This window comes from Prionailurus bengalensis, chromosome B2 (genome assembly GCF_016509475.1).
Source record: "Prionailurus bengalensis isolate Pbe53 chromosome B2, Fcat_Pben_1.1_paternal_pri, whole genome shotgun sequence".
Classification (NCBI taxonomy): Eukaryota; Metazoa; Chordata; class Mammalia; order Carnivora; family Felidae; genus Prionailurus; species Prionailurus bengalensis.
The window spans coordinates 135,897,886-135,920,073 of record NC_057349.1 but is presented as its reverse complement, the minus strand read 5'-3'; the positions used below and the strand labels follow the sequence as shown (position 1 = coordinate 135,920,073).

The following is a 22,188-nucleotide window of genomic DNA, read 5'->3' as shown; positions in this document are numbered from 1 at the left end:
TGAGCTCACAGTTCGTGAGATCAAACCCCAAGTCTGGTTCTGCTCTATGGGTGGAGACTGCTTGGGATTCTCTGTCTCTCTCTGTCTCTGTCTCTGTCTCTCTCTCTCTCTCTCTCTCTCAAAATAAGTAAATAAACTTGAAAATGATAATTTCTTCTTCTGGCCTGAGAGGCAATCCTGTTCAATGACAAACAGACTCAGGAGTACAGAGTGTATTCTTGTGCGGATCTTCATGGATGGCTACACAACTTTGAAGTGACGTAAATGACACAGAAGGAATGCTCTAAATCAACCATAAAAGCAAAAATACTTCAGAGGCAACCGGAAGTTAGTTTTCGATTAATCTAACCGCTGTTCTTCTGTACCAACCGCTACAGACTGAATGCCCGTGTCCCCACAAAAGCCACATGTTGAAGCCCTAACCCCCATTGTGCCCGTATTAGGAAGTGGGGCCTTTGGGTGGTGATTAGGTTATGAGAGTGGAGCCCTCATGGATGGGATTAGTGTTCTTATAGTAAAAGGCGAAAGATTTATACGATCTGCAGAGAAACCAGAGTATGGGATTAGTGTTCTTATAAAAGGGATCCCAGGGAGCTCTCTTGCCTCTCTCCACCATGTAAAGAACCCAGTCTGAACCCAGGACGGGGATATCACCAGAACCTGACCATGCTGGCGCCTTGATCCTGGCCTTCTAGCTTCCAGGACTATGAGAAATAAGTTGTTAAGCCCCCCAGGCTATGGTACTTTGTTACAGCAGCCTGAACTAAGATACCAGCTCCGTATTTAGAGGGTAAGGGCCATTTTTCCTATTAATTACCTCTTTGTAAGGACCTTGTTACGTCCGACATGCTTAAGTAACTGCTATCTTAGATGCTGCTTGGCTAGAGGCTATATTTAGAGATCACTGAGATGCACTAGTCTTAAATGCTATATTAGCACAATCCAGCGGAGATCTATCCTGGGAGAGGTATTATTTATTTGAGAGTTATTTGGGCACTGATTTAGCAAATTAATCCTCCTAATCTAAGAGGTCACTAGTATTAGTGTGACAATTAAAGTAATATCCCTGATGTGGCTTCATAGGACACAAGATTCTCCAAACGTGAGCCACCCAGGAGGACAGACAAAGCTGAGAAGTTTCTAGCAAAGTTGGACCATTAAGCTTCCTTAAAATTGTAGATGTGTGTGAACTGAGCAAAACTGGAATGATTATCCAAGTGGGAAACCTGGAATCATTTAACAAGAAACATATAAATTGCAGGCATGTTGATACAGAGAAGAGCTCTGGATTAAAATATTTTTAAGAAAAGGTTTTTAATGGAGTGCAAAAATAATAAAACAAAAACAATAGCTCATTTTTATGGACTGCCTGTGAGGCACAGTGAACACGGACAACTTACAGGATTTGAACCCAGGCAGGACGGACCCAGTGTCTGACTCCTAACCACCGTGCCATGCCTTCCTCATATGATAAAGGCGATCGAATCCTACTTACTCAGCGGAGGTTATTTGCAACAAAACCTTCCCCCAATTTTATCAGCTTCCCTAGAGGGTCAGACATGAGCAAGTGGGAGCTATATCTACGCTTGTTTCTTCTTTTTTAAAAAATTTTTGTTTAACATTGACTCATTTTTGAGAGTGAGAGAGACAGAGCATGAGCGGGGGAGGGGCAGAGAGAGAGGGAGACAGAATCGGAAGCAGGTTCCAGGCTCTGAGCCATCAGCCCAGAGCCTGATGCGGGGCTCAAACTCACAGACTGTGAGATCATGACCTGAGCCGAAGTCGGACGCTCCACCACTGAGCCACCCGGGCACCCCTCTACCCTTGTTTCTAAAGCCTCCTTGAATTGTGTACAAATAATGGGAAATGAAATAAATACCCTGAAGTGATGCTAAGCCCAGCTCAAGATCACTCATCCCACCCCTCATCTGTCTTCTTTTTCAGCCCTTCTCTTTGCTCAGGCAAGAGCCAATCTATGACAGCTCTCCTCCCCAACTGCCTACTGAAGCCAGGCTCGTGGAAATCAAATAAAACACACAAAAAAATCTGTTTTTCGTTAAGATGATAGCTCTCTGCCTGAAACTGTTCACTGCCCGGAGTGAGGTACTCCCAAGCCCTATCAGAATCAGAGCTAAAATGAATCTTTTTGCTTGGCTGGTGTCAATGGGGCTGCGGGCCCAGAATATAAATATCTCTAATTCCTCCAAGCAGATTAGTCAGTTGTAAAGTATGAATGTGGAAAATGTTTCCATATGTCCACAGCCTTTTCTGATATTTCCCCCCCTCAACTTAATATATATACGCCAAATCCCCATCCCTTGGAAGGTATTCAAGTGTGGGCAGAAACTTACATGCAAAAGGAGATGATACTTGAGAATCCGCTGAACTGGTTTCAAGAGATAGGAGCCCAGAGGCAGTGAGTGTTTCAAAGTTTCCTGACGTTCCCTGAAGAATTTGGCCAGCATCTTGTTCCGCATGCACTCTGTTAGCACAGCCACTGATCTGCGACAAGAATATATATTTTCACCCGAGTTGTAATGGTAAGATGAGTTATTCAAGTTTTAATGTATTGTTGAGATTATTTATTTATTTAGAGAGAGAGGGAGAGAGAGGATCCCAAGCAGGCTCTGCACGGTCAGCACAGAGCCCGATGCGGGGCCCAAACTCGTGAACTGTGAGATCATGACCTGAGTAGAAACCAAGAGTCAGACGCTTAACTGACTGAACTACCCAGGTGCCCCAGGTACTCAAGTTTTAATGGCCAACGTAAGTGTAAATGCCCTAAAACAGGTAGGGTAGCAACAGAGCTACAGCTAGACCAAAGTACCTCTGGACAAATTAGAAAAAGGTATCTCTTTGGGTGAATGGATTAGAAAAAGGCACGATAGGGGGCTCCTGGCTCAGTTGGTTAAGGATCCGACTTTGGCTCAGGTCATGATCTCACAGTTCACAAGCTCGAGCCCTGAGTTGGGCTCTGACAGCTCAGAGCCTGGAGCCTGCTTCGGATTCTGTGTCTCCCGATCTCTCTCTCTGCCCGTCTCCTGCTCGTACTCTCTCTCTCTCTCGCCAAAGTAAAAAACATTAAACAAAATTTGTTTTTTTTTAAAGAAAATGTACCAAGAAAAAGGAGCTCTTTCTTCAGCAGATCCAGCCCCGAGCCGGACATTTGTCACCTTTTGCTGGTTGCCTTTGTATCATGTACAAACCGCATCATACTCCCTGCAGATTGTTGGAGGCTGTGGCCCACGGGTTAACCTCCCTTTGAACAGATCCCTCTAATGACAGTTTCTGAAACAGCTAGAGAACCTCCTCTCTTAGCGAGTGTGCCTCCCTGAGTGTGCTAGGAAAGCAGGTCAGAGTTCCGTCTGCGTCCCAGCCCCCCAAAAGGTAATTAAGTAGACGCCCCCCCCCAACATCCCCAAGGACTAGTTGAAACAGTGTTCCTACCTTATACATAAAAGCTAGTGGGCTTCTGGAGTCACACACACAAGTAAATTAAAATCTTATGTTCTCATAACTTAGAAGAAAGCAGGTGGAAGTAATTTCAGCCCCTTTCTCCCCAAGTCAGTCATGTTTTCAGGATTCATTTAGAAAATTAGAGCCAAACAACCAAACAAGACTCCTTGGAAGGAAGTGAAATGGAGGTCCGAATCAACCTATTAGAATCACTTTTGTGCCCATCTGCTTTGAGAAGTATCTGTTCAAACGGGTTTATTTCCCACATAAGTGGAGATTTCAAAACTATCCTTTATCACGGAGCCAAGGGTCTTTTCTAAGGTTCTTCAGAGGCAGAACCAGTTGCCCAGTTGCCCTTTGGCCATATGAAGGCTTGAGCTCTTACCCACAGACAGGACACCTGCAACCAATTCTGAGTGCACCAAACTCCAGATTCAGGGCACAGGCAGACATCTGAGGACAATGACCCGACAGGGCCTGCACCCCTCGCCGGGGAAAGGAGGGAGGGCTTGTGTCTCTTCAAGATGAAACTATTGGGGCGTGACTGGTATGAAGAAGGTGGACATCTGTCAAGGGGTGCCGGCGACATTTAATATCCCCAGCTTGGATCCGAAGGGAGAAGAAATGTTGTCAGATGGGCTGAAACCCTCAGCGCTCTTGGCTTGTTAAGACAGGGAAACGGAAACCTGGGGCCTCAGACAGCAAACTGATTGGAGACGAGGGGACAAGAGGAAATCTTTTTCTAGGGATATGAAAACCACACGGTTGGGCAAGCGCCGGACGCGCCTGCCTCACTGAGCCTGCCTGTCGAGCATCTCTCTGCTAACGTGTCTCTTTCCTTCGTCAAAGTCAAAGATACAAAATAAGAAAAAAAAGATATATACAAAACCCAGAAAGAAAAAAAAAAAAACACTTCCTCCAGGGAACCGTTCTAAACTCTCCTCAAGGGGACTTACTATTCCTCCTCTTCCTGCACCTTTAGCTTCTAGTACATACCACGAGTCTGGACTCCATTAATTTGTATTCACTCATTTGGTCTTCTCTAACACGCTATTGCGTGATTGCATTTAGTGGAGTTTGACGCTGAAAAAAACATAACATTTGCTAGAAGGCAAGGGATATTAGCTCCTATCTCCAGCCAGTACACACGGAGCTTGGGACCATGCTCCATGAATGACAGGCTCTTAAAATCTGTGTCCTTGCTCAAATGATTTTGCCTGTCCTTTGACCCTGAAGCAGCCTCGTATAGAAAAAGCAGCCTTTATTCTGTACTTTCCTTTCTTACTACTAAGTCAGAAAAATCTTAATACAAACTTCCCAAACTACAAATTCAGATGTTATTTCTTTGAATGACATGTTTATGATGAAATTTACACACCCGCCCCCCAACAAGCCCCTCTAGCATCTCTCATCCTGATAATTGCGTCCAGAAATGTGCTGATGCTTCAGAGTTCGAATGTTGTCCCCAACCCCCTTCCCTTGGTTAGGAGTTTAGTGGAGAAGTTGGGGGCCGATTCTGTGATTTCTCTGGATTGGGGTGTGGCACCATGCCGGTTTTTAGCCTGCGGTCCTCGGGATTTAGTTGGGGCATTCTACAATTTTCTGCTACCTTCAGCACAGAGGTGGAAACAAATACCATAGGAGAGAGGCTTGCTTACGTGAAACTGTGTAAACTGCGTGTGTCTGCTCATAAGGATATGGTGACAAATGTACGAGCTGACATGTGGCTTTTGGTGTTTTTTGTTTGGATTTTAGGGAAACCTGGCCAATGCACAGTTGGGCGCGAACCAAATAAACCACTGCAGCACAATACCTTGACCCATGTCTAGAGAGGGAGACTAAACTCCTTCAATGCAAAGTATTTGTACATAAATCACAGTCCCAGGCTTCATGCCTTTTAATCCACACTGGCTTTCTTTTTTTTTTTTTTCCTTAAATTTTTCAATTTTTATTTATTTTTGAGAGACAGAGTGTGAGTGGTGGAGGGGCAGAGAGAGGGGGAGACAGAGAGAATCCTAAGCAGGCTCCACACTGTCAGCACAGAGCCCCACGCAGGGCTCCAACTCACGAACCGCGAGATCATGACCCGAGCCAAAGTCGGACGCTTAACCGACTGAGCCACCCAGGCGCCCCTGTCCAGACTGGCTTTCCGGGGCCACTTCTGAACAGGGTTTCCATTTGTTCTTCCTTGCTGCAGCAGTACTAGGGGCTCAGCCTGCTGGCTTCTCTTCTAGGTGGATCCGGCCAACCACGTCATCCTTAGGGACATGTCTCCACCAAGATAGGCGACAGGGCACGTAGCTCTTATCTCCCTGGCTCGTCCCCCACGATAGCTCCCATCAAGTTCTGCTGATCACGTGGGGAAGTGGCAAAAAGGCACAGGGGTGGGGAGAATCACAAACCTTCAGAAACTTCACAAGGATGTAGTAGCTTTGGGTGTGAGGTTGGGGAAACCTCGATTCGGATTCTAGGTGGGCCACCCGTCAGTTACGTGGCCCTGAGAAGGCAATAAACCTATTGGAGCCTCAGTTTCTCCACCCTTACATTGGGTTGGGGCAGGGGTGATTATGCGCTAGCAATTGTTGAGAACCTATTATGCGCCTGGCACTGTGATGGATGCTTTGCTTTTCTTGAATCCCTTGGCATCTCTGGATCATCATGAAGGTTAAATCCAACGACACGTTGCATTTACAGCACTTAACACAATGATTAGGACTCAATAAATGCTCAGTACAAGTCTTTTGCTGAAAAAAGAAATGCCAACAGTGTGACCCAGGGTCTTCGGTCGGCCTCCCTCACTGAAATGGTCACTCTAGTGTCCGTGTGGCGCTCCCGGCACTACCCTCCTGTGTGGCTTCCAGTGTAAACGAAACGAAAGCCAAGATCCAGTGAGATGAGGAGGCCTTTTTCCATAGTTCTTAGAAATCATATAGCAAAGGGGCGCCTGGGTGGCGCAGTCGGTTAAGCGTCCGACTTCAGCCAGGTCACAATCTCGCGGTCCGGGAGTTCGAGCCCCGCGTCGGGCTCTGGGCTGACGGCTCGGAGCCTGGAGCCTGTTTCCGATTCTGTGTCTCCCTCTCTCTCTGCCCCTCCCCCGTTCATGCTCTGTCTCTCTCTGTCCCAAAAAAAAATAAATAAACGTTGAAAAAAAAATTAAAAAACAAACAAAAAAGAAATTATATAGCAAAGATATAACATATTCTATCCCCAGCTAGATTATATAAACTCATTCTCGGCACATCCCAAATTTTTCAAAACACGGCACACGTACAGGAGGGTCAACGGACAAGAATCACAGCCAAACACAACAGGTTTACTTAGGTTTCCACGGAAGGACACCTCGCAACCTTTTTGGTCTCCCTCACGGTCTTTCACACTTTCCCTCCCACTGGCTCTGCTGGGAGTCCCAGAGCCGAATGGATGGATATCTGGGTAGCCCGTAATCCATTGTCAGCACGCTGTGGAGACTCCCCAGGGCACCCAGTGCACGGCCAGGTTCAGGACGCCTAACACCAGCATACGTCGGACCCCTCGACCTGAAACGGTATGCGAGTGCAGGAATGTACTGTGGTATATTCCCAGCGTGTACCTTGGATAGTTAGTGCAGTACTGCGTGTAAATGTGGAACTCTTCACTCTGCAAGGAAACAAAAGAGACTTTTAGAGGCAAAAAAAAAAAAAAAAAGAAAGAAAGAAAGAAAGAAAAGCACAGGCATCACCATTCATTTAAAAACGATAAAAAGAAACATCATTCATACTTGTAAATCTGGCTCTGTCGTCACGCGGGCCTGTCTGAGCCCCTGTGGCAATCCGATGTCTTTTTTTTTTTTTTTTTTTTAATCTATGTCTTTTTTTTTTTTTTTTTCAACGTTTATTTATTTTTGGGACAGAGAGAGACAGAGCATGAACGGGGGAGGGGCAGAGAGAGAGGGAGACACAGAATCAGAAGCAGGCTCCAGGCTCCGAGCCATCAGCCCAGAGCCCGACGCGGGGCTCGAACTCACGGACCGCGAGATCGTGACCTGGCTGAAGTCGGACGCTTAACCGACGGCGCCACCCAGGCGCCCCGATGTCTTTTTTATCTACCTTGTTTCATACCTAGAATCAACTCGAACTCATCTGGGTTCAAGAGACACTTACTGAGCACCTGCTGTGTTAGGTGAATCTGAAGGCAAAAAGGAAGAGGAGGAAAACGAGGTTTCTGCCTCGGGCACTCCCAGTCCTCCCAGTAGATGTGCAATGTGAAAGAGAAGTAGAATATATCATCTAATTATGGTGGTGAGAACACGGGGAAATACGTGCAGGGCACAAGAAAACTGTGCTCTCAAGCCCTTGTGCATACAGTTGTCCCTGCCCACTGTCCCACCTCGCAGCCACCATGCATCCTTTGACATTGAACTTAGGCTTTTTTCCTCCAAGGAGCCTTTCCAGAGCGCTAGCCAAGCTGACTGCTCCTACGCTGGGGTTCTGTGACACCCAAATCTCTCGTAGCATTTACCAAGTGGCAGTGTCATTTCCTCTGAATCTGTGTCTCCCACGCCAGACTGTGAGTTCCTACAAAGTCGGGGCCATGTTGTATTCACATCATGCCTGTGGAGCTACCAAATCCCCCCTCTTTTCTTTTTTTTATTTTTAAATTTTTTTTTTTTCGACGTTTATTTATTTTTGGGACAGAGAGAGACAGAGCATGGACGGGGGAGGGGCAGGGAGAGAGGGAGACACAGAATCGGAAACAGGCTCCAGGCTCCGAGCCGTCAGCCCAGAGCCCGACGCGGGGCTTGAACTCCCGGACCGCGAGATCGTGACCTGGCTGAAGTCGGACGCTCAACCGACTGCGCCACCCAGGCGCCCCGCCCCCCCCTCTTTTCTACTAAACCGGAAATTACCTGAGAGCAGGGTTCAAGCCTACCTTTCTGTTCGCACCAGCACGGTAGCAATGCCTCAAATGCCGTAAATGTCTGACTCACCAATGTAGGGCCCTTGCCTTTTCCTGACACCACATTCCCGGTGCCCTAGTTTCTTTCTTGGGCTTTCAAATGTCTAGTCATATTACCAAATATTGAGAAATATTAAGTCAATCCTTCTCGCTCGGACAGTATTTTGTTTAAAAGGTAAAACCACGACTTCCATGCAAATATAGAATAAACAGCATCAAAGATTTTATTTAGCCTACTGCTCAGCGAGGAAAGCAGTAAGCTATTGTAACTGGATTTAAGGATAAACACAAGCTTCGCGCGCAGGTCAACGGGGAATGCGGAGAGGAATTTACAAACAGATACCAAACTGCTTTCTTCTATAGGGTAAAGAAATCCAATGTCCCTCTATGGGACAGTTTTCATTTGCATGCCTGTGGTCAACAATCACTGACGTTGCTATCAGTTATCAAAAATTTAGAGTTAGAAGATAGCTCGAAGACAATGAGAGATGCAGAAAGTCTACTGAGTCGTATAAATTAGAAGGGTGAATTGGAAAATTCTTTCCTAGTGGAGGCACCCAGCAATCTTTGCGGTCGGTTTCAAAGTCTTTCACAATTTTCCCCTGCATTGCCAAGGGAAAGAGGGATGCAGATGGGCAGGTGAGAGAGCAAAAACCTGGGTTTTTAAACTTTAGACTGTAAAACTTTCAGTCTGAGTAAGTAATTCGAGGCCAATGAATTACCAGTTCTTGTAAACTCTGAAATGGAATTATATTATTTAAAAGAGACATTGCATTATTTGGGTGGTATTTCATGTTCTGCCCTTTTTACTTTGAAACTACTTTAGGGTGGATTAAGAAAATTTTTCTAATGTATTCATTTTTGAGACACAGAGAGACAGAGCATGAGCAGGGGAGGGGCAGAGAGAGAGGGAGACACAGAATCCGAAGCAGGCTCCGGGCTCCGAGCCGTCAGCACAGAGACCGACACGGGGCTCGAACTCACGGACCGTGAGATCATGACCTGAGCTGAAGCCGGACGCTTAACCGACTGAGCCACCCAGGTGCCCCAATTTGAGATTTTTTTAAACGTTTATTATTTATTTTTGAGAGAGAGAGACAGAGCATGAGTGGGGGAGGGGCAGAGGGAGAGGGAGACCCAGAATCCAAAGCAGGCTCCAGGCTCTGAGCCATCAGCACAGAGCCCGACGCGGGGCTCGAACCCACCAGCCGTGAGATCATGACCCGAGCTGAAGTTGGACGCTCAACCGACTAAGCCACACAGGCACCCCAAGGCCAGATTCATATGTGACTGGAAGACAGTGACTTTTTCTTTTCTTTGTTTGGGGGGGGGGGGGTCATTTTAATACATTATTTTTTTTTCCTATTTAAAAGAAATGGCTACTTAGAATCCTTTCTGCTCGCTTGATGAGGATTAGATGTAACATTTTTTATTAGAGAAAGTCTCAAACGTATTTATAAATAAGTGGAGAGGATAGTGTAAGGAATCTCCAAGCATCCATCACCTGACCTGGATATTAACTCATGGTTTATACCCACCTACTTCCCTATCCGAAGCAAATTCTAAACATAGGATCATTCCACTTGTAAATATTTCAGTATACATCTCTAATGTAAAGACTTTTAAAAAGAAGCATCACCACAGTGCCATCATCACATGTAAGTAATTCCAAACTATCATGAATGTTCAGCCGTCACTATTCATAGCTCCTATCTTCTTAATTTTCTTTTTAAAAATAGTTGGCCTATCTGATTTGGAACCCAAATAATATACAAGGCAACTGGTTGATACCTCTTAAGATCTTTTAATCTATAAGCTCCCCTTTTATCTCCCCCCACCCCGCCCCCGCCCTTGCAATTTAGTTGAAGAAACCAGACTGTGTGTCCTGGAGAGTTTCTCATGGCCTGTCTTGCTGGTTATATCCCTACGGTTTTCTTTCATGTGTCTCCCTACCCCCTGCACTCATGTGGTTTAGGGGAAGCCTGAACAGGCTTATGTTCCGGTTTGGCATGAATACGTCCTAATTGTATTTTACTTCCATCAGGAGGCACAGGGTGTCGGGCTGTCTTTCTCTTTGTGATGTTAACCACCGATGGTGATTATTGTCTGATTTATTAATTCGTTAGGAGCTGCCAAATGGTGGTATTTCTGGTTCTATGATTCCTTCATTTGTTAGCCAGAGTCCTTCCAAAAAAGGAACTTCCTTATGTTAACCGTGACCCCGCAGTTTGTAGTTTGTATGGAAAAGGCAGGATGGATGCTTGATAATTTTCCCTATTTTTCAGGATGAGGCATTGGCTCTCTAGCATCCTGCAAAGGCCACCACTTTGAGTTTTTTGATCACTGTGAATTCATGAATAGAAACATCTAATGAGTTTCAGATGTTTCAAAAAAAATTTTTTTTTAATGTTTATTTATTTTTGAGACAGGGAGAGACAGCATGAACGGGGGAGGGTCAGAGAGAGGGAGACACAGAATCTGAAACAGGCTCCAGGCTCTGAGCTGTCAGCAAAGAGCCCGACGTGGGGCTCGAACTCATAGACCGTGAGATCATGACCCGAGCCGAAGTCGGATGCCTAACCGACTGAGCCACCCAGGAGCCCCAAGTTTCAGCTGTTTTTTAATTAATTGTCCTTACTGATGCTGAAATGTCCCATCTTTGGCCAGCAGGAGCCTCTCCTTTCGCATTCGTGACCTGACTTACAGCCTCCAACAGCTACCTTGTTTTCTGGAATGATAAGACGTTCCGGATCATCCTGTACATTTCCTGCCCCAGACTCATCCTTCATGGAGCCCGGATTCCTTTTGGTAGGAATTAGTATTTGGAGACCACAGTCTGGGCATCAGAGATGGTCTTGCTACTGTATTCATCGTTATTTCCAGGCCTTTTCGGTGGACAGAGCTAGGAATATGGTGTTTTTTAAAGATAAAATACATCCTTGGTTCAACCTGGCAATTCGGATTCAGGATTGGAGCATTTTTAATTAGCATCATTCTTCGTCTGTATTTTCTGCCTTTTACCAATTCTAGGTCAATGATACTGACATAAACACCTTGTTGTATCCCACAATACACTCAATTTCAGCAGAACAATACCAACACCAGCACATTTGATATCATTATCGAAAACAGTTAAAAATGTATTTGCTGTATTTTCTCCACAGTCGATTTTAAAATCAACTGGAATTTCCTTCGTGGGATCATGCCACAAACTGGCTCTATCCAGAGGCTCATCATTTCATTTTGTTTTCATTTTTGGAGACTGCTTTTTTAACTTTCATTTTGTCTTATAACTATGTAAAACATTTACATGGGTTCAAGGTCAACTCCGTAAGAAAACGCGTATTCATAGAAGTCTAGCTTCGGTTCCTTTCCATACTAGTCTCTCTCTCCATCCCTATCGGCGACCAATTTTTAATTTCACAGTTGATTCTTTTTTTTAAAAAAAAAAGTTAATACCAGTGTAGTTAACATGCGGTGTTATATTCAGTTTAAGATTTTTTTAAGATTTACATTTAAATATAGGCATGTCCTTCCACATTTCTAGATAAATAAAAGCAAGTTATTTGTCAGTGATTCTCAACCCTGAGTATATGTCACAACTACCTGGAGAGCTTGTTAAACAGAGATTACTGGGTTGCATTCCCAGAGTTTCTGATTCCGTAAGTTGGCTGTGGGTCTGAGGATCTGCATCCTAACAAGTTCCCAAGTGATGCTGGTGCTGCTGGTGCTGCTGGTCTAGGGAGCACACTCTGAGAACCACAGTGTTGCACACTTTTATCTACTTCTCTCCCCACCCGTCCCAGTAGTACACAGAGATACTCTTGAGTTGTTTCTACTGCTTCGTAGTATTCCATTATGTGGCTATGCCACGATTCATTCAAAGAGCTTCCTGTTTATTGACACTTCGGCTGTTTCTCTGTATTGTATATTTCTATGTATTTCTATATATTATTTATAGAATTTATATATAATATGTATTAATAAAATATTTCTATATATGATATATATCTATACATTGTGACGATTATTACTATAAGACTAGCACCACACTTACTGCATTTTTGTTGCTGGATCTTGGGAATAGATTTCTGGATTACAGGATGACTTCAAATGTAATTTTGCTGGATACACCCCAATTCTCCTCCACGGGGCCTATGCTACTCAGTTCCGCCACAATCGTAGTTAGCCTCACTAACTTCGTATGCCGCCACATTTTCAAACATACTACTTTTTTAAACACCTAAATTAGTTGCCAGCTTCCAAAAGTTGGAAGAGAAAAAGGTCTCGAGTTCTGGCTTCTCCCGAAACAGTGTTAGACGCACGGGCCCTGGCGCCCAGTTTCATAGGACACTCACGCCCTCACAACACAGGTACCGAGGCTGCTCTAGCCCCCACCTGGGCCCACGCATGCGCTGCATTCACCTGGTTAAGCCCCTGAAGGCACTGGAGCGTCCAGCCTCCACAGACGAGATGAGCAAAGTGATCTGCCTGAGGTCACCCAGTAAATTAATGGCAGATAGAGCCTTTCTCTGGGCGCGCTCACACGCTCTCAGTTTCTTGCTTCTTTTCTGCCTGCCTGCTGCTGTAGTCAACCTGGGATTGAACAATTATCAGGTTGACTCTCCTAAATTTAGGAACTTTTAGGATCATTTGCAATGACAAACTTAAAAACAACGGCTGCGATGAAAATATATCTGAATTACATCATATACTTGACCTGCATACACCTTCCCCCTAATAAAGCCTCAGGACTGTTGCACGACTGAATCGCTGTGCATTTTGTGACATCATGGCTCTATTCCAATCTTAAATTAGGCAGTTTTGATTTAAAGCAACTACATGGTCTTAACATAGAATCAAATGTATATTTGACCTTGGACTTATGAGCTCTGTGGACAATTCCAACAATGGTTTTATACAAAAATCAATAGCCCTGAGTTAGTTAATCCTTAAATGCCTTTTACTCAATATATGCTACCCCAATTCCTTTTTAGAACTATTTAGGGAAAAAGCAATGATAAAGAAAGCATACAAAAATAGGTATTTCCTTCTGATTAAACTCTGTCAAACTGTAATTAGAGATGTAAAAATGGGACATTTAATTATGAAAGAACCAAAATAAAAGAGACAGTCAGGGATGGCCAATTGAGCATATGGGGAACTCAACTGTTTACTGAATGAATAACCAGATTAAAGAAATCTGTACGATTTTAGGGTTTCTTTGGTCATGGGGTCCATCTCTTTCATGTCTGAGTGCTCTCTCTCTCTCTCTCACACACACGCGCGCACACACACACACACACACACACACACACACAGACTTTGATTCCCGAGGAGTTTTCACTGGACACTATGAGAAAGGCTTAATATGTAAGTAGCATATGGGTGAGGTAACATGAACTTGAATTCATTCCAATGGTAGGAATATCCAATGTCAGTACTTTCCTGAGGATAATTTCAGTAAGCGGATAGGGGGGTGTGCGTGCCTGGGCACTGAAGGGAGAAGGGCACCAAGGGAGGCGGGAGGAGGGGCTCAGGGGACGCGGGGTCTCTGAAGATAAACTTTGTCTCCCTCTTAACTGCTGTCTGGGGTCAGCCCAGCTGACAGTCGAGATAAGGGACAGAAATGAGGGTGAGGTGAAGGCAGGAAACCAAGGAAAACTGCTCCAGGTGTTTCCGGAGTCCTAACAACAGACAGATGCTCAGCTGGGAGACCGCTTGGCCTGCCCACCGGGGAGGTTTTACTTTTGTCCCCCCAAGGAATGGCCCCTGCAGTCCCTTGTCCTTCTTTTCTAAGCAGCAGGTAAGAAGTACCGTATTCCCCTTTTGTCAGGAAGGATTTCTGTAATCTCCACATACCACAAAAGCAAGGTCAAAGATGAGTCTCTGCGTAAGCCCCAGTGATTCAGATAAAAGCAGAAGTCAATTGCCAGCTTTACCTCTTTCATTAATGGCCTCTCAATTAGAGCAATTTTCCATTCCTCCCCAGAGTGGAGCAGCTGGTTGTGTTGCAGAAATCGTAACATCTTCTAAATTTCAGGGTGCTGAGTGAAAAGCAGGCTGTGCCAGAACCGAACGCTCACTGCTTACATGTGAAAGTGCGGAGTGCCCAAGTTAGTCTTCTAATTAAACTTGGCAATGTTACAGTGAAAAATAAGATCTGGGAGTTGGCAACGTGGCGCATAAACAAACTTTTATGTGAATAATTAAGCCGGAGCTAAGCATATGCTGGACCGTCTTTAATCAACTTGTGATTACAGTTACCGGTAAAAGCCCCAGCGTTTCCGATGGTTTCCATGTTGTTTATGCGCTGTGGCTATTCTCACATATCTACTCTGATATATACTCAGCACATCTTTTTACCCCCTTTCTCCCTCTTCCACTTGCCTGCTCTTTTTTAAATCCCTACCCTTCTGGAGAATCAATTATGACACAGGCAACGTGTGAGAAGAATTGTGTAAGCATGCGTGCACATTGTACATGTTAACACGCTGACATCCACACAGCTGCCCACCATCGGGAGTATTTTATACGCAAGCCCATCAACTGCCTTTAAGGAATCATGCTTCAAGGACACCCAGGGTGTTGTGATTGGATTCAGTACCACTGGATGGATCTGTGGCGTAAGAAATGACCCTGTGAAACACGTCCTGAGCCAGGGTCAGACATCTCAAAGTTCACAGTGCTCTCTGGCGTGTTAAATGAGGTGCTAATTCTTGGTTGATCCCAAAGTACCATCATGGACCTTGCCTAAACCTTTGCACACTTGAAACCACCACTGCAGAAATCACATGAAGGGTTGCTGAATAGCATTTCCACTAGACCTTTTCCAAATGAAAGCTACCGAATGTTTAAGACAAACTTAAGATAGGATTCTATATATAGTAGGTAGGTAGCAAGTGAGAAAAGAGCGTGAAGGATTGTCTTGTATGTTTCAGAATCCTGGTACAGAGCTAACCATTTAAGCTTTAACGGTCAGAGCCTTTTCTTATATTTTTCTCAGCCATCAATGCAGCTTAAGAAAAATGCAGGAAAATGAGAGCGCATATTTAAGATAGAAGAGATTAATTCTGCCATCTCTTTATTCCCCAGTGATAATTATATAGCCTCGGCTAGCACCACGTACATTACATAGAGAATACCTAGATTCCAACAGATTTTTGTCACTGGTCTTGTGGTATTTCATATGTATTATTTTTCAAATGTTATCCTATTCTGCGTTTTTCCTCCCCACCAAGATTAATTTTTTTTTTCCCTAGGAAAGATGAGTAAACATCATTCAGTTACTATGTAAGTTCAAGGACAACTACTAAGTTAGTACTTCCTAACTTACTAGGGACAGTAACAGTATTTTTTTTTTTTCCTTGCTAGTGGAAAAAAAACAACAAAAAACAGAGCGAAGAGAGATTAGTGGCTAACTTCATCCAGTATGGAACAAACCAGTCATTTTAACTTTAAAATGAAAACAATTTGCAATCTGTGCCTGTCTTGGTTGGCCAAGAGAAATGAACCTTGCTTACCTTGGACACAAAACATTCTGCTATGGCCACAGGATCATTTTCACAGTTTTCCAAATCTTGTAGAAGTTCACTAAAAAAAAAAAAAAAAAAAGCCAGAAAGTATTATAGTTTGATTATCGAGGACATTTTATATAACTTAGAAGTCTATACATTTATAGGGCATTTACAAGGAATCTTTTTTTTTTTTTTTTTTTTTTTTAAAGAAAGCTTTTACTAGTGGTCAAAGCCAAAGTGCACTCTCAAGGTGGGAGAGTGGGCAGCCCAGAGCTGGCAACTGCTATGAGGAATCACATTTAACTGGATAACTGATGACCCATTGTCATTTTATCCAAAGCTTCCATTAGGGACTTGCCCAAGGTCATGGTGCAGCAGGGATTCAAACATAGGTCCACCCCATAACTCTCCCACCTAGAGATAAGCCCAGCCTGACACTGAAGTCTTCTACACGGTTGGCATTGTCTGTACACATGTTTACACACACTTACTCATTCATCACATAGCTGTCTAGGTGCCGAATGCTAGGCAAGGCACTAAGAACAAACACATCAGTGAGCCAAATGACATATGGTCTGTAAGTGCTTGGAGCTCGGAATCTATTGGGAGAGTCAGACATTCCATCAAAGGTCACACACACTAACAAATTTAAAATTAGAAACAGAGAGGGGCACCTGGCTGGCTCAGTTGGTACAGCATTGTGACTCTCGATCTCGGGGTCATGAATTCAAGCCCCACATCGGAGTCGAACTAATTTAAAATAAAATAAGATAAGATGAAATAAATTAAAATAAGATAACATAACATAAAATAAGATAAAATAAAATAAAATAAAATAAAATAAAATAAAATAAAATAATAAATGGAGATAGTGCTCTAAAAGAAAGCTACACTGGGAGGAAATATTTTTCCTCAGATGAAAAATCTTATTTTTTAATGGGAATATAATTATTTTAAGTAACTGCATAATATTTCATTGTGTGCTATACCATAAGTAATGGAACTAATCTCCTGTTGGATAAAAGTCTATCAATGGAATTCCTGGGTCAAAGGCTATTGCGGGGTTATATGTTAACACATTTCCAAATTACACGTTGTATAAGTTGTATTAATATATATTTTACATGTTTATTTTAATTAGAGATATATATTTAATAAAAATGTAAATAGTTCTACAGGAATTACAATACAAACAAGCAGTTTCTTGTTTTCCATTTCCCATGCTGGACCGCCATCCTCCAGAAGCATTCTCCACTTCTGTTTCTGCTGTATGTATCCACAGCTCTAGACATGCCGGTAACACATTTTCAGTATTTTTTGAGCTATTATTTCCTTCTTAATTTGCCCAAACTTCCCTTCATCCCTTCATCTTGCCAACAATCCCTCTCATGAAATTTGATTAAAGTCAGAGCTTACATTTTGATGACCGTGTCAATATTATTCTTAGCTGAGCCCTGGAGTATACCATAATTATATTTCCTTTCGTGTAACACCAGGTTTCCCCTGGAGTTAAAGTCGTCCTTTTTTTCAAATATACACCAGTTGTCCTCAAACTTTGCCGGAAGCATAATTCTTTGCCTCGCTGCGTTCAAACATCAGATCATCTACTGGTCGGTCGTCTTCTTTCTTGGTGACCTCCCTGCTGGAGCCCTTGGTCCTTCCACTCTGCTCCCACCTAGACGGGCTGCTCTCCCAGGCCTGCGGGGTTGTCTCTTCAACCCCATCCCGATGACGCAGATCACCTGGTTCCTGTGTTACATGCCCCGCTTCTTAGATACCATTTCAGATGTATCCTTCTTTTTGAGATTACGACATCCAGTAGCTGTCTGAGTAAGGGCAGTAGGCAGGAAATTTTCTGACACTCTTCCTGTTTTAGAATGTTCTCCTTTCACACTTTGCTGATCATGTCAGTGGATACAGAATTCTTGGTTGGAAATGATCTTCTCTCAGTATTTGGGAAACTATCTGTTGCTCTCTGAATTCCAATGCTGCTGAGAAGTCCAATAACATTCTGATCCATGATCCAGGTTTCATGTGACCTGATTTTCTATTCTGGAAGCTCTTAAGAGTTTTCGCCTTGTTAACATACTTCTGAAATTCGGTGATGGCCCACTTTGGGGTGAGTCTTTTCCTGTGGGTGGTTATTATTGAATAAATTGAAATTTTAACAATTTTTCAGTTTTAACTTCTGTCATGGTAAAGAAAACATCATAAGCCATAAGCAAAAAAAGCTTTTTGGGTCCTTAGTAATTCTGAAGCAGGTACAGATCCTGGGACCAAAAAGCTAAGGAACTTTTGTTCCTAAATTAGGTCTTTGATATTTCCTCTCCTCCATTTTCACTTCTCTCTTTGAAGCTCCTACTATTCACATTAAATTTTTTTATGTTTACTTATTTTTGAGAGAGAGAGAGAGAGAGAGAGAGCGAGCCTGCATGCTCAAACGGTAGAAGGGCAGAGAGAGAGGGAGACAAAGAATCCGAAGCAGCTCCAGGCTCTGAGCTGTCAGCACAGAGCCCCATGTGGGGCTTGAACTCACGAGCCACGAGATCGTGACCTGAGCAGAAGTCGGACGCTTAACTGACTGAGCCACCCACGTGCCTCCCATTATTCACATTTTCGATCTCTTGGTGTGATACTCTAATCTTTCTTATTCTTCCTCTATCTTCCATCATCTTGTTTATTGTTCATTTTCTGGGAGACGTCAATTTCATTTTCTGTCCCCTCTACTGAACGTTTTCATTTCTTCTATTTGATGCTTAATTTCAAGGTATTTTTTTAAATAGGCTGTTTAGGTGGTTCGTATGTTTCTGTTCTTGTGAGTGCAAAATTTCTCCTCTCCAAGGATGATGATATTACTATTATTATTATTATTAATTATTTTGGGCCTTTCTTTCCTGCTCTTTGCTTTCTGCTGAGCTCTCTTTACACCGTTTGATCATTTTGGCTTCTGTCCTTCGTGTTAGAGGCTCTTCCCAAATATCTGGGGATATTAAATTGTCCTTTCATGGTTGAAAATGAGACACGGCAACTGTAAACTATATAAGTGGATCTTTCCATGGGATCCTGGTCCCTTAAGGCAGCTGTCCTCAAACTTTGCGGTATCCAGACCCATGCACAGAGTCTAAAAAATTCTTTATGTGGATCATATCCCTGGATATTTATTAGAAATTAAAACTAAATATTTTAGAAAACTGATCAATTCATATAACAAACCCAATACATGTTAATATGATAACGTTCTGTGAAAAACAGGTTTTAAATTTTTTTTTTCAACGTTTATTTATTTTTGGGACAGAGAGAGACAGAGCATGAACGGGGGAGGGGCAGAGAGAGAGGGAGACACAGAATCGGAAACAGGCTCCAGGCTCCGAGCCATCAGCCCAGAGCCTGACGCGGGGCTCGAACTCACGGACCGCGAGATTGTGACCTGGCTGAAGTCAGACGCTTAACCGACTGCGCCACCCAGGCGCCCCGAAAAACAGGTTTTATAAAACAAAGTTTGGTGAGAAGACTAGTGTTGTTTTACATTTTTGTGAATCTCCAATGTCGACCCCAACGGAACACGGATGGATTACTTTTGCATTCAATCTGCTACAATCTGTTATTCTGATTGAAGTACGCAGAAAACAATCTAGCCTCACCTGGATACGTCACTAGAAAACAGAGGAGACTTTGAATAGCCTAGTAAGTGTGGTTATGCTTCTTTGATATTACACTGAAAACACATGGCAATTTCTTAGGTATCTGTTGGAGTCTGAAACCATACCAAGGCACTATACCCTGTTACTTTGAAATCCATTGGTCTATTTTGGGCGCCTGGGTGGCTCAGGCGGTTGAGTGTCTGACTTCGGCTCAGGTCATGATCTCGCGGTTCATGAGTTTGAGCCCCGTGTCGGGCTCTGTGCTGACATCTCAGAGCCTGGAGCTCACTTCAGATTCTGTGTGTCTCTCTTTCTCTCTGCCCCTCCCCTGCTCATGTTCTGTATCTCTCTGTCTCAAAAATAAATAAAAACATTAAAAAATAAAATAAAATCCATTGGTGTATCTTGCACATTGAAAGGACCTTTTACCAATGCAAGATTTCATGATGGTCCCAATATCAAACATCCATTCCTAATATTCCCATAAAAACATCCCCTTTGTAAGATTATTAATAGTTTGGAAAATACAGTTCTGATATTTGTATCAATATCTCTTACAGGCAGATGGGTATGAATTAAAGATAGTTGACATCTAATCATTGGGACCTAAACACTGGATGAAGAGAATAGGTTGAAGAAAAATAATAGTCAAAGAAGCAACATTTCTGGGCCAGTGATTTCCATTACCGGAGGATGGCATGCTCAGGACATAGGTTTTGCGTCCAGGGATTTCATTATAAATCCTCTGTCTGCTCAGAGAATAATTTTGAGCAGAATCCATCGTGGCTTAATAGAAATACTCCTTGACAATATTTAACTCCCTATGTTCTTTAAAAAAATTTTTTTTTGAAGTTTCAGGGTTTATTTGTTATAGCAACTACCGTACCTTAAGTAACACGTGGAGAATATTAAAATAAATCAGCAAGCATAATATTAAAAGGAAATAGGAAAACCGAATAATAATCCATTTTCATAAATGTACACACACACAAATAGCGCTCTGGGAAACTAGATGAAAGATAGTATGAATCAAGACACGAAATATCATTGGATGTAGTCCTACTCATCTATGTTCAGTTTTGCTACCCGTGCTTTTGGTGTCACATCCAAGAAACCACTGCCAAGACCAATGTCAAGAAGTTTTCCCCGTACATTTTCTTCAAAAAGTTTTTTTTACAGTTCTAGGTATTTTATTTTACTCCTCAGTCTCTTTTGAGTTGATTTTGGTGTGTAGTGCCAGACAGGGGTCCAACTTAATTCTTTTTCATGTGGACATCCAGTTTTTTCAACACCACTTGTTGAAGAGTCTCTCACTGCCCCATTGCATGTTGATGGCACCCTATTTGAAGATCAGCTGATTGTATGTTACATGAATTTATTTCCGGGTTGTCTATTCTGTTCCATTGGACGATGTATCTATCTTTATACCACTGCCGTACTGTTTTAATTTCTGTGGCTTTGTAATACATTTTAATTTCTGTGGCTTGTAATACATTTTGAAATCAGGAAGTAGGATGCCTCTAGTTTTGTTCTTTTTTGCTCAAGATTTCTTTGGTTTTGCAGAGCCTGATACAGTTCCATAATAATTTTAGGATTTTTTTTCTATATAACTGCAATTGGGATTTTAATAAGGATTGCAGCGAAGCACTGGGTGTCATATGCGAGAGATGAATCACGTGGTTCTACTCCTGAAGCCAAGGCTATGCTGTAGGTTAATTAACTTGCATTTAAATTAAAAAAATAATTTAAAGAGAGGAAAAAAATAAGGATTGCAGTGAATCTGTAGATTGGGAAGTATGGAATTTTTTAAAAATTCATTAATTTCTTTATTGTTTAGCTTATATCCAAGGTCGTTAGCATATAGTGCAACAATCTCAGGAGTAGATTCCTTAATGCCCTTTACTCATTTAGCCCATCCCCCCCCCCAAACACCCCCTCCAGCAGCCCCTTGTTTGTTCTCTATATTTAAGAGTCTCTTCTGTTTTGTCCCCCTCCCTGTTTTTATATTATTGTTGCTTCCCTTCCCTTATGCTCATCTGTTTTGTATCTTAAATTCCTCATAGGAGTGAAGTCATACTGTATTTGTCTTTCTCTGACTAATTTCGCTTAGCATAATACCCTCCAGTTCCATCCACGTAGTTGCAGATGGCAAAACTTCATTCTTTTTGATTGCCGAGTGATACTCCATTGTAGATATATATATCACATCTTCCTTATCCATTCATCCATTCATGGACATTCCATACTTTGGCCCTTGTTGATAGTGCTGCCATAAACACCGAGGTGCATATGCCCTTTTGAAACAGCACACCTGTATCCCTTAGGTAAATACCTAGTAGTGCAATTGCTGGGTCGGAGGGTGGTTCTATTTTTAATTTTTTGGAGGAACCTCCATCCTGTTTTCCAGAGTGGCTGCACCACTTTGCATTCCCACCAGCAGTGCAAAAGAGATCCCCTTTCTCCGCATCCTCGCCAACATCTGTTGTTGCCTGAGTTGTTAACGTTCGCCATTCTGCCAGGTGTCAGGTGGTATCTCATTGTGGTTTGGATTTGTATTTCCCTGATGATGACTGATGTGGGGCATTTTTTCATGTGTCTGTTAGCCATCTCGATGTCCTCTTTGGAGAAGTGTCTATTCA

The 22,188-nt window shown here is 43.0% G+C and overlaps 1 protein-coding gene across 3 annotated transcripts in view; it reads right to left on the bottom strand.

The window, feature by feature from the left end:
* PLEKHG1 (pleckstrin homology and RhoGEF domain containing G1) overlaps positions 1 to 22,188 on the bottom strand; it is a 181,115-nt gene that overhangs the window by 35,016 nt on the left and 123,911 nt on the right. For all 3 annotated transcript variants that reach the window (XM_043592611.1, XM_043592609.1, XM_043592610.1), the window contains exons 4-6: positions 15,915 to 15,984; positions 7,046 to 7,092; positions 2,352 to 2,502 (exon numbers count right to left, since the gene is read on the bottom strand). In XM_043592611.1, the coding sequence (XP_043448546.1) occupies positions 2,352 to 2,502; positions 7,046 to 7,092; positions 15,915 to 15,984 (268 nt within the window). The remainder of the gene's footprint in view (positions 1 to 2,351; positions 2,503 to 7,045; positions 7,093 to 15,914; positions 15,985 to 22,188) is intronic.